General features: G+C 37.7%; 2 protein-coding genes across 26 annotated transcripts in view; one reads left to right on the forward strand and one right to left on the reverse strand.

Moving 5' to 3' along the window:
• Positions 1 to 12,782, forward strand: part of ATG14 (autophagy related 14) — a 457,705-nt gene that overhangs the window by 132,272 nt on the left and 312,651 nt on the right. The gene's annotated exons all lie outside the window — the stretch shown is intronic.
• The window catches only part of KTN1 (kinectin 1), a 160,787-nt gene that overhangs the window by 44,683 nt on the left and 103,322 nt on the right, over positions 1 to 12,782 (reverse strand). For 14 of the 25 annotated variants that reach the window (XM_050798230.1, XM_050798227.1, XM_050798225.1 and 11 more), the window contains one exon: positions 11,158 to 11,641. The exons of the other annotated variants lie outside the window; for them this stretch is intronic. In XM_050798230.1, the coding sequence (XP_050654187.1) occupies positions 11,637 to 11,641 (5 nt within the window). In that variant the 3' untranslated portion in view covers positions 11,158 to 11,636. Of the gene's footprint in view, positions 1 to 11,157; positions 11,642 to 12,782 lie in introns of those variants that run through there. 25 annotated transcript variants of the gene reach the window in all.

Consider the following 12,782-nt stretch of genomic DNA (forward strand, 5'->3'; position numbering starts at 1 on the left):
GAGACTGTTACCTAACAGAACATTAGGGCTAAGATTCCATAAAAACTTTTGTTCCTGGGTTCCTATTTGTCCTCATAGTATTAGGTGAATAAACCACCCTGTACTTGCTCCCAAAAATGGGAAAAACTTACATTTTTCTCATCTTACTTTATTCCAAGCAATTCCTTCTTCAAGGGGATAAAAATTATAATATTGGTCAATTGGAGGAGAACAGCATCCATGCATATTCAGACTTTGTGGGGGTGGATAATAAAGAAATTCACTGAAGAGGAAAAAAGCTTAAATTTGACTTATTTCTGAAAAAAATATTCCCCGTGTGACATGATGAGAAAATATCAAGAAACACCTAGAGAACCACCAACCGGAGCCAAGCACATGTTGCAATCTCCGTTCCTCTCCAAATCTGTAGAATTTATAGACATGGTATAAAAATACTTAGTAAATATTTTAAAACCTTGAAAACAAGAACACTCATTTAATAAGAAACTGTGAAGAAATTGCAAAAGAAGAAAGGCAAATTGAAAACCATATGCATAACTTTCAGTGTGTTCCCCAAACCAGCAGCATTAGCTGCTGGGAATTTGTTTGAAATGCAAATTCTTGAACCCTAACCCACACCCACTGAACCAGAAACACAGTTTGGGAACTGGGAATGTATCAATTAACAAATTTGAATTTAACAAATATAAAACATACTTTCAATAGTTTGGAACATTTACAGATATTGACTATATACTCGGCAACAAAGGCATTGTTAAACAAAACTTGTATTATTGCATTTGGGTTAGAATTTGCTAGTCCCTGATAACAGTTTGGATGTTTGTCCCCTCCAAATCCATGTTGAACTGTAATCCTCAGTGGAGGTGCGGCCTAGCAGGAAGCATTCGGATCACGGGGGCAGACTCCTCATGATTTGCTTAGTTAGCATGATGAGTGAGTTCTTGCTCAGTTAGTTGAGGCGAGAACTGGTTGCTTAAAAGTGCGTGGCCCCTTCCCCTTCTCTCCTGCTCCTGCTTGCCGTGCAATACTCTGGCTCCCTCTTTACTTTCTGCCATGATTATAGGCTTCCTGAAGTCTCATCAGAAGCAGATGCCAGTACCCTGCTTTCTATACAGCCTGCAGAACCGTGAGCCAATTAAGCTTTTCCTTATACATTACCCTGCCATGGGTATTTATTTACAGCAATGCAAGAAGTGACTAACACGGGGGGGCGGAGCAAGATGGCCGAATAGGAACAGCTCCAGTCTCCAGCTCCCAGCGCGAGCGACACAGAAGACAGGTGATTTCTGCATTATCAACTGAGGAACACAGCTCATCACCAGCAACGGATCAAAGCTGGACGGAGAATGACTTTGACGAGATGAGAGAAGAAGGCTTCAGTCCATCAAACTTCTCAGAGCTAAAGGAGGAATTATGTACCCAGCGCAAAGAAACTAAAAATCTTGAAAAAAGAGTGGAAGAACTGATAACCAGAATAATTAATGCAGAGAAGGCCATAAACGAACGGACAGAGATGAAAACCATGACACGAGAAATACGTGACAAATGCACAAGCTTCAGTAACCGACTTGATCAACTGGAAGAAAGAGTATCAGCGATTGAGGATCAAATGAATGAAATGAAGCGAGAAGAGAAATCTAAAGAAAAAAGAAGAAAAAGAAATGAACAAAGCATTCAAGAAGTATGGGATTATGTAAAAAGACCGAATCTACATCTGATTGGGGTGCCTGAAAGTGAGGGGGAAAATGGAACCAAGTTGGAAAACACTCTTCAGGATATCATCCAGGAGAACTTCCCCAACCTAGTAGGGCAGGCCAACATTCAAATTCAGGAAATACAGAGAATGCCACAAAGATACTCCTCAAGAAGAGCAACTCCAAGACACATAATTGTCAGATTCACCAAAGTTGAAATGAAGGAAAAAATCTTAAGGGCAGCCAGAGAGAAAGGCCGGGTTACCCACAAAGGGAAGCCCATCAGACTAACAGCAGATCTCTCGGCAGAAACTCTATAAGCCAGAAGAGAGTGGGGGCCAATATTCAACATTCTTAAAGAAAAGAATTTTCAACCCAGAATTTCATATCCAGCCAAACTAAGTTTCATAAGTGAAGGAGAAATAAAATCCTTTACAGATAAGCAAATGCTGAGAGATTTTGTCACCACCAGGCCTGCCTTACAAGAGACCCTGAAGGAAGCACTAAACATGGAAAGGAACAACCGGTACCAGCCATTGCAAAAACATGCCAAAATGTAAAGACCATCAAGGCTAGGAAGAAACTGCATCAACTAACGAGCAAAATAACCAGTTAATATCATAATGGCAGGATCAAGTTCACACATAACAATATTAACCTTAAATGTAAATGGACTAAATGCTCCAATTAAAAGACACAGACTGGCAAACTGGATAAAGAGTCAAGACCCATCAGTCTGCTGTATTCAGGAGACCCATCTCACATGCAGAGACATACATAGGCTCAAAATAAAGGGATGGAGGAAGATCTACCAAGCAAATGGAAAACAAAAAAAAGCAGGGGTTGCAATACTAGTCTCTGATAAAACAGACTTTAACCCATCAAAGATCAAAAGAGACAAAGGCCATTACATAATGGTAAAGGGATCAATTCAACAGGAAGAGCTAACTATCCTAAATATATATGCACCCAATACAGGAGCACCCAGATTCATAAAGCAAGTCCTTAGAGACTTACAAAGAGACTTAGACTCCCATACAATAATAATGGGAGACTTCAACACCCCATTGTCAACATTATTAGACAGATCAACAAGACAGAAAGTTAACAAGGATATCCAGGAATTGAACTCATCTCTGCAGCAAGCAGACCTAACAGACATCTACAGAACTCTCCACCCCAAATCAACAGAATATACATTCTTCTCAGCACCCCATCACACTTATTCCAAAATTGACCACATAATTGGAAGTAAAGCACTCCTCAGCAAATGTACAAGAACAGAAATTATAACAAAGTGTCTCTCAGACTACAGTGCAATCAAACTAGAACTCAGGACTAAGAAACTCAATCAAAATCACTCAACTACATGGAAACTGAACAACCTGCTCCTGAATGACTACTGGGTACACAACGAAATGAAGGCAGAAATAAAGATGTTCTTTGAAACCAGTAAGAACAAAGATACAACATACCAGAATCTCTGGGACACATTTAAAGCAGTGTGTAGAGGGAAATTTATAGAACTAAATGCCCACAAGAGAAAGCTGGAAAGATCTAAAATTGAGACTCTAACAGCACAATTAAAAGAACTAGAGAAGCAAGAGCAAACACATTCAAAAGCTAGCAGAAGGCAAGAAATAGCTAAGATCAGAGCAGAACTGAAGGAGATAGAGACACAAAAAACCCTCCAAAAAATCAATGAATCCAGGAGTTGGTTTTCTGAAAAGATCAACAAAATTGATAGACTGCTAGCAAGACTAATAAAGAAGAAAAGAGAGAAGAATCAAATAGACGCAATAAAAAATGATAAAGGGGATATCACCACCGACCCCACAGACATACAAACTACCATCAGAGAATACTATACTGCTCAAGGTCATTTATAGATTCAATGCCATCCCCATCAAGCTACCAATGAGTTTCTTCACAGAATTGGAGAAAACTGCTTTAAAGTTCATATGGAACCAAAAAAGACCCCACATTGCCAAGACAATCCTAAGTCAAAAGAACAAAGCTGGAGGCATCACGCTACCTGACTTCAAACTATACTACAAGGCTACACTAACCAAAACAGCATGGTACTGGTACCAAAACAGAGATATAGACCAATGGAACAGAACAGAGCCCTCGGAAATAATACCACACATCTACAGCCATCTGATCTTTGACAAACCTGACAAAAACAAGAAATAGGGAAAGGATTCCCTATTTAATAAACGGTGCTGGGATAATTGGCTAGCCATAAGTAGAAAGCTGAAACTGGATCCTTTCCTTACTCCTTATACGAAAATTAATTCAAGATGGATTAGACACTTAAATGTTAGACCTAATACCATAAAAACCCTAGAAGAAAACCTAGATAATACCATTCAGGACATAGGCATGGGCAAGGACTTCATGTCTAAAACACCAAAAGCAACGGCAACAAAAGCCAAAATTGACAAATGGGATCTAATTAAACTAAAGAGCGTCTGCACAGCAAAAGAAACTACCATCAGAGTGAACAGGCAACCTACAGAATGGGAGAAAATTTTTGCAATCTACTCATCTGACAAAGGGCTAATATCCAGAACCTACAAAGAACTCAAACAAATTTACAAGAAAAAAACAAACAACCCCATCAAAAAGTGGGCAAAGGATATGAACAGACATTTCTCAAAAGAGGACATTCATACAGCCAACAGACACATGAAAAAATGCTCATCATCACTGGCCATCAGAGAAATGCAAATCAAAAGCACAATGAGATACCATCTCACACCAGTTAGAATGGCAATCATTAAAAAGTCAGGAAACAACAGGTGCTGGAGAGGATGTGGAGAAATAGGAACACTTTTACACTGTTGGTGGGATTGTAAACTAGTTCAACCATTATGGAAAACAGTATGGCGATTCCTCAAGGATCTAGAACTAGAAGCACCATATGAACCAGCCATCCCATTACTGGGTATATACCCAAAGGATTACAAATCATGCTGCTATAAAGACACATGCACACGTATGTTTATTGTGGCACTATTCACAATAGCAAAGACTTGGAATCAACCCAAATGTCCATCAGTGACAGACTGGATTAAGAAAATGTGGCACATATACACCATGGAATACTATGCAGCCATAAAAAAGGATGAGTTTGTGTCCTTTGTAGGGACATGGATGCAGCTGGAAACCATCATTCTCAGCAAACTATCACAAGAACAGAAAACCAAACACTGCAGGTTCTCACTCATAGGTGGGAACTGAACAATGAGATCACTTGGACTCGGGAAGGGGAACATCACACACCGGGGCCTATCACGGGGAGCGGGGCCGGGGGGAGGGATTGCATTGGGAGTTATACCTGATGTAAATGACAAGTTGATGGGTGCTGATGAGTTGATGGGTGCAGCACACCAACATGGCACAAGTATACATATGTAACAAACCTGCACGTTATGCACATGTACTCTAGAACTTAAAGTATTTAAAAAAAAAAAAAAAAAAGTGACTAACACGGTCACGTTTTTATTTTATTTACATAGCTAGCAAGGAGAAAAACTAGATGCAGAGGTTTGATAAGCCTGCATAATTTAGGTGGCAATGGAACTTACCAACACAATTCATCAACATAAGTAAGCAAATTTCCATTTCCTATAACTACAGTCTGTGGATTAACTCAACAATGACATATTTTATGTATTTTGAAATGAATACTGCATTCACTAGATAAACAGGAACTTTGTATTTGGCACTGGATGAAATCCCAAGAACTCTGTATTGAATAGCTCAGGAAGAACCTGCTATTGACTCATAAACTCGTAACTGCTAGATTCTTCATAGCAAAAGCAAGAGACAACGCAGAAATGCAAATGTAAATAAGACCTTTCCCCACCTATCTTACTCTGTTTCCTGTGTTCTGAGATCACTGGAAAATAAATATTCCCCAACTCCCTCTTATTTTTTAACTGAAGAAGGCAATAACCAGCCTGGTATAGTAACTTGAAAACTCAAACTTTCAGATAATGAGATCATTTCCTGCCAAAGCTTCACATTCTTCTTGACACATTCTAAATCAAGACTAAATAATTTTTTTTTGGTTTATAATTTCTTTTTGAAGTCTCCACAAATTCAGGAAATTGGTGTCATATAGGTCATATTCACTGACACAAATGCAGTATTAGAAAAAGATCCTTTAAAAATCTATGCATGTGAAAAATATATAACACACTCCAAAAAAAAAAAAAAAAAAAAAAAGCTTAAAGCCCAACTGAAAGTTACATAAAATTTGCATAAACTGATGACAACTTACATGTCCCTTAGCAGAGGAATGTATAAATTGTGGCATATTCATAGTTTAAAATGAAGAAATTTTCAAGTCAATATTGAATGAATAAAGCAAATGGCAGAACGATTTATATAAATTTTGAAAACATGCTAAATAGTATTATGTTAGTTATGGATACCTAGCTATGGTATTAATTGATAACAACATGAAATTAAATGATAAATCTCAGCCTCAGTGCAGTGGCTACCTCCGAAAATGGAGGGAAATGGGATGGGGGTTTTACAAGATGTTTCAACTGTAGCTAATGTTTTCTTTTATTTAAAAAATTCAAGCAAACAGAAGGTGGAGGAACACGGCTTTTTCTCTTATTTTCTATGCTTTTCTACATGTTTGAAATACTCACAAATTAAAAAAATTTGTGAGTATTTCAATGAATTCCAGTATTTCAACACTGGAATACAACACAATACCTATGTATCAAAATCTGAGATGCAGGTAAAGAAGTCCAGAGGAAAATGTATAGCCTAAATTATTAGAAAACAGGAACTGAAAATAAATGAATTAAAATTTACAGGTAAGTTGGCAAAGAAAATAAAAAGAATAAAAAGTATAAAAACATAAATGAATTTAATATAAAACAAAATACATAAAAAATAGTGCTAGGTTGTCCAGTATAATTTAAAACTGTTGGAAAAATAAACCAACATGCCAGATCAGTGACTCAAGTTTTTGATCTCAGAACTGCTTTAGACTTAAAAACTTTTGTTGTTTCTATCAATATTCAATGTACTAGAAATTAAAACCAAGAAAATTAGAAGTTTACTAATTTAAAATAACAATATAATGAACATGTTTTCATGAACTATAACTTCATTTTCCAAAACTCAAAAGATAAAATGAGAAAAGTGACATGGCTTTACATATTTGCAAATCTTTTTTGTAGAGAAGGGGTCTCCCTATGTTGCCTAGGCTGCTCTTGAACTCCTGGCCTCCTCAAGGTATCCTCCCACTCCGGGCTTCCATAGTGCTGTAATGACAGTCATGAGCCACTGCACCTGGCCTTGTAAATCTCTTTAATTCCTGGCCTAATAGAAGGCAACTGCTTCTGAATTCAATCTGTTGTGATATGTTGTTTTGGTTGAAGTGTATGAAAAAAATCTGGCCTCACACAGACATATATCCTTGGAAAAAAAGCAGCCATTCAGACAACTGTGGATATTCTTTAATGCTACAGTCAAACTCAAGCGGTAATTTATTAAAGATTAATCACAATAACGATATCAATGAACTTTTTGCACTGTTACATTAAAATCCATTGGTTTGTCTTGCCTTTTTTTTTTTTTTTTTTTTTTTTTTTTTGAGATGGAGCTTCACTCTTGTCACCCAGGCTGGAGTGCGGTGGCACAATCTCGGCTCACTGCACCCTCCGCCCCCCAGGTTCAAGTGATTCTCCCACCTCAGCCTCCCGAGTAGCTGGGATTATAGGTGCCTGCCACCATGCCCAGCCCTGTCTTGCTTTTTGAAGGGATCTTTCACACACGCATGACTTTGTAACACTGTGCATTGATCATTTGGAAAATACTGGTTCACTGAGTTATACAGATCTTCCAAATGTTGACACATTTCATTACACATATCACAAAACCACATTCATTACCATCACTGCTGATCTCATCAGACGACATTCTCAGGTGACTTTGGTATTGTAGCAGGACTTTTACTGGGGTGAGTAGTGGTGTAAATACAGTAACTAACACCACAGTTGGGAGCCACTGCTTTAACACTTGCTGAGGCACCATTCAGCACAGATGTCAGTATGGTGAAAAAGGCAAATAATGTCTTATTATGAAAATTAAGTTTGCCCTTGCAAACTCCTAGAAAGGGTCTTGGAGATTCCCAGGGGTCTGCAAACCATACTTTTGACAACCACAAAGGTAGGCAATCCCTTGCAAAGTAGAATCAAGACAAAATGAAAGGTACCTTAACATCAGGAACAAATGAGTAAATTTTAAAATTATAAGACTAGGTATAGTCTAATTTTAAAAATTACTCTAGTAAGTTATATACATAGTTACACTCACATTTATAAATGCATACATACATATATACAAAATATTTTTTTTTAATGAGTATAAATAAGGCAATCAAGCCAGACAGCTTAGGTTGGAGGTTGGAAACCTGGTTCCTCTACTTAGTAGCTGTGAGACTTTGGATAATTTAATTATCCTCCCTGTGCCTTAGTTTCCTTATCTATAAAATGAAGATGATGAAAGCACAATTCCCTGGCCAGTTAAACTCTAGGAAAGATTAAATGAACTAGCGTAACTGCTTAAAAAAAGTCTGGCATGTGATAGGTTGTACAAGTAGTACGTTGGTTGCCTGGTAGAACTCTGCCAACAAATATAAAATGGCCAGATTTTTTAGGAAAATAAAACAAAAATTTTGTCAAGAAAAAAAATCTACCACTCAGGTTGCAGAACAGCCTAAGAACTTAGTGTCCTTTCCCAACCATGGTCTTCAACCATGCTTTGCGGAGTCTCCCTCTTCTGGACATCCTAAGCAGACCCGACAGCTGTTCTGTAACTTTGGTTAATACAAGTCCAGTCCAATCCAGTGTAATAACCCATCTCCCATCTGCCCCCTGGCTTTAATAATGTCAACAAGGAATCATCTTTTCTTTCATTCCTCCTTTGCCCTCCCTTTTCCAGGGACCCAAATGAGGTCAAGGGACAAACATGTCTTAACCGAAGGTGTAACTGCGGCCTCCTTCTGGTGGTAACTGCTTCTCCCTACATCTCATCCTGGGCAGATTCCACAAGTGGCAGGTTCCCATATGCAGTCTCTGTCCTGGGATGCAAGACACATGAAAAATCTAGCTGTAACTCTGTAAGCAATACAGCTATTGCCCACAGCTATACACCACATAGCCTCTTGCAGCTAGAGTGAAACACATGCAAGACAGCTCAAGCCTGGATGCTTTACACAATATCACTACCTCCAGGAAATGAATTAGTTTTCCTACACCAAACCCAAGGGTACGGCCAGTTTCACAGGCATCCCCACTCCTCCCTTCCACATCTCTCTCTTCTCTTTTTAGGGATCAAGAAGTCTGCCCCTAACTATTCGTTATTCTCTTCCTGTAAGCTTTCTTCAATGTGTAATTTTCTTAGGGCTTTCTGCCTCAGTAGACTGTGATAGTGGCAAGGAGAGCCATTCAAGTTTGATGGTACAGGATTCCTTTTCTTTTGATGCTCCCTTCCTCTCCTGGAGACAGGTTTGTAATATACTGGGAGAAGGTGAACGGTCGGGGATTAATGAGGCAAGGAGGCTAGTTTGGCCTTTAAGCACTCAGTGCGACTAAGGAGCTGGGAATATTTAACTGTAAGGGAAATGAACGTAGAGCACAGAATTATCTTTGCATATCTGAACAATCACTGAGAGTGTGATAAGCTTTTTCCTATGTGATTCTGTAGTAAGAAAGGACAGATTGATGCAAGTATCAGGGACACAACTTTTAATGTCATACAAGAACCATTAACAATTAGAGCTGTCAAGTTAGAAAAGGCAATGTTGTGAACTTCCTGCTACATCAGAGGCAAAAGATGAATGACTGTAAGGTTGAGATGTTGAGGGAAGGGATACAAACTGACAGGAGACTGGACTGTGTCCCCAGAGTCCTTTGACATTTATTTTTTTAAATTAAAACATACAGAGAGGTTGAAAAAAAATAGAATTATACAATTCTTCTGAGGAACTTAGCTCTGAAGAGAGAAAGAGTAGTAAGAAGACACCATAACTTGGAAGGCAGAATTTGTTACAGGTGGCAGCAACATGAGCACCTTTAGGCAATGGCAAACGACAAAGTTAAGAGGCTGATATGATATCTGACCTTCAGATCAATTTCCTAATGATTTGCTGAAAGCAGCAAAGGTAGCAAAAGGTAATGTGAATCCCCACACCAGTCCTCACTGGCCCTAAGAAGTCACTTCAGTTGATTTCTATATGCCTTAGAAATACTGTATGTGCAGTGTTAGGAAACACCACTTTAGATAATCTTCAATCTCCAAAAATGAATTTTATCCATTCATTCATTTAAATAGTTGAGCACAATGAAGTATCCGGCACTGTCTCAGGCTACAGATACAGCAATGAACCAAAGAGATATTTCCTGCCCTTGTGGAGCTTCCTTACTGATGGGAGCAAGGGGAGTAGATATCAAGTATGACAGACAATAAGGTAGAATAGGGAGGGCAGGAAGGATAGTAGATAGTCAGGAAAGACTTAATGAGAACGGTGACATTTAAGCAGATTTCAACATAGTGAAGGAGCAAGCCAAAGCTGACATACCAGAGGAGAGTTCCAAGCCCAGAGAACAGTAAATGCAAAGGCCCCATGACAGAAGCATGACTGTTACATGCACAAAAATAACCAGATGACCACAGTGCAGCCTAATGGGTACTTTAGTACTGAATGGCACAAAGTATTTCTCAGTAGTTATTTAGCATCTGAAGTGTTTTTAACCAATTATTAAAAAAACTTTCATCGGCCAGACACAGTGGCTCACACCTGTAATCCCAGCCCTTTGGGAAGCCAAGATGGGTGGATCACCTGAGGTCAGCAGTTCAAGACCAGCCTGGCCAACATGGTGAAACCCCCTCTCTACTAAAACTACAAAAATTAGCCAGGCATGGTGGCGCACACCTGTAATCCCAGCTACATGAGAATCTCTTGAATCTGGGAGGTGGAGGTTGCAGTTAGTCCAGATCACGCCACCGCACTCCTGCCTAGACAACAGAGTGAGACTCTATCAAAAAACAATGACGACGACAAAACTTTCAACAAAAAAGATAACACATCTAAACAGTGTAACAGTGCCTGAAAAAGAAAACTAAAAGTTAATTATTATTACTTCAAAAAAATTATAGAAATGGTAAAAATAGAGCTCCTCTACCTGAAATGTGGGTGGTAAGTCTGAAATCCTAAATGCTTGCTCTGTCCTTTCTGAAATCCCAGCACTCCTGGGCACTTTACATTGGACCAAACTGAAGAGGACCCAGAGCACCAGTTAGAAAGGTTATAGAAGCTACATAAACCTACCTTGTTGAATAGTTGCAATTAATAGCTGTATTCTAAATTATAATGTTCTGTACTACTAATGAAATTGTTAAAGCTCAATAAAAATTAGAACCAGTCAAGTTTGAATAATAAGCATCCTTTTATTTGCTGACGCCATTACAAAAACCGATTACATTAGCAACAAAAAAAGTGTTTTCTTGAGTTGAAGTCAGAGGCAGTTACTTCCCAAAATGTTAAGTAAAACAGTGTACAACATCAGTATTAAAATGTTAAATTTTACATTGTCTTTACCACTTTGATCTTCTGAACAATTTCATTGAGCAAAATAAGATAAAAGATTACATGTTTATCTTCAGGAATGTAAAGGTCTAATTATTCAAACAGTTTTTATTATAAAACTAAACTCTGAAGGTGTCTACAGAGTTGGCTTTTTTTTTTTTCTTTCTTTAAATCAGTAGTCTAACAAGGATTAGAAAAGACAAAACTCTGTTCAGTGTTTCTGACAAAGTAGAAAGGGTGAAAACATAAATAAGGCTTTAATTTGGCAAAATATAATACAATGCCTTTTTTATCCTCAAATGAACAGTTTCCCAATTACTTCACTCTGTAAAAGATCAGAAAGAATGAATTTCACTTTAAAACAAAGCAACAGAAGGCAATCAGAAGACATCTGTCAAACACCAAAAGTACATTATTCCATTTGATCTAGCATGGCCCTTTGAACTAGGCTCAAAGCAATTCACACTAATGGTAATCAAAATGAGAAAACTCTCAGGATTCAAAGGAAACAAGCTTTTAGGTAGGTATTTTTAAATGTGAGCCAAATTATGTTAGAAAACATTTAAGAGAACAACACTGGTAATCCATTTTTATTAGTCCTACTAAGAGAATGTAAAGCTAAAGTGATTGAGTAGCACTGAAAAGAGGTTGAATACAATCTTACCCCAGTGAATAAATAATTTAAAAGAGCAGACATACCTTTTTTTTTTTTTTTTTTTTTTAAGTCATACGAAGTTTTCTAAGTCAGATGACTACAGAAATTAAACTTCAAAAGCCATCAGAGAGACTAAGAGGACTTAACCAAACACAACATGTTAAATTTTGCCTTGGATTCTAGTTCGGAGAAAATAGTTAAAAAGCTATATTGGGTACAACTGACAAAATGTGAATAAAAGTTTAATATTGGATAGTACGTAACTACTGTTTCCTCTTTTTGGATGTAATAATGGTACCACTGATTGGTAAAACAATGTCTTGTTTTCGGAGATGCGTGCTAAAGTACTTAGAGATAAAATGTCATAATGACTAAAACTTACTTTCAATTAGTTTAACAACAACAAAATATGTAGACGTATAGAAAGAGATGAAGCAGCTGGAGGATTTACGGGTGCTGTACTATTCTTTCAACTTTATGTGTGAAATTTTTCAAAATAAAAAGTTTAGAGGAAAGAAGCAATTGGAAAATTAAAAAGCAAAGTTATCCCTGGCTATTAACAGTTGATCAGAAAGTCTAAAAAGATCACTAGGACATTAAACTCTAAAGTGCTATGTAAACATATTACTGAAAATGAAAACCTGATCCGTATGATAGCCAAGGTTCAGTGTAGAAATAAGCTAAGTTTTTCTCCACAGCATTAACTCTTGTATTTCAGGAGCACTATGAAAGGACTTTTTCTTTCAGAAACAACAGATGACTGAATCACATAAGAATCTACTTGCTACAGGGAGTACAGAGAGCACACACA

Source organism: Macaca thibetana, chromosome 7 (genome assembly GCF_024542745.1).
Source record: "Macaca thibetana thibetana isolate TM-01 chromosome 7, ASM2454274v1, whole genome shotgun sequence".
Classification (NCBI taxonomy): Eukaryota; Metazoa; Chordata; class Mammalia; order Primates; family Cercopithecidae; genus Macaca; species Macaca thibetana.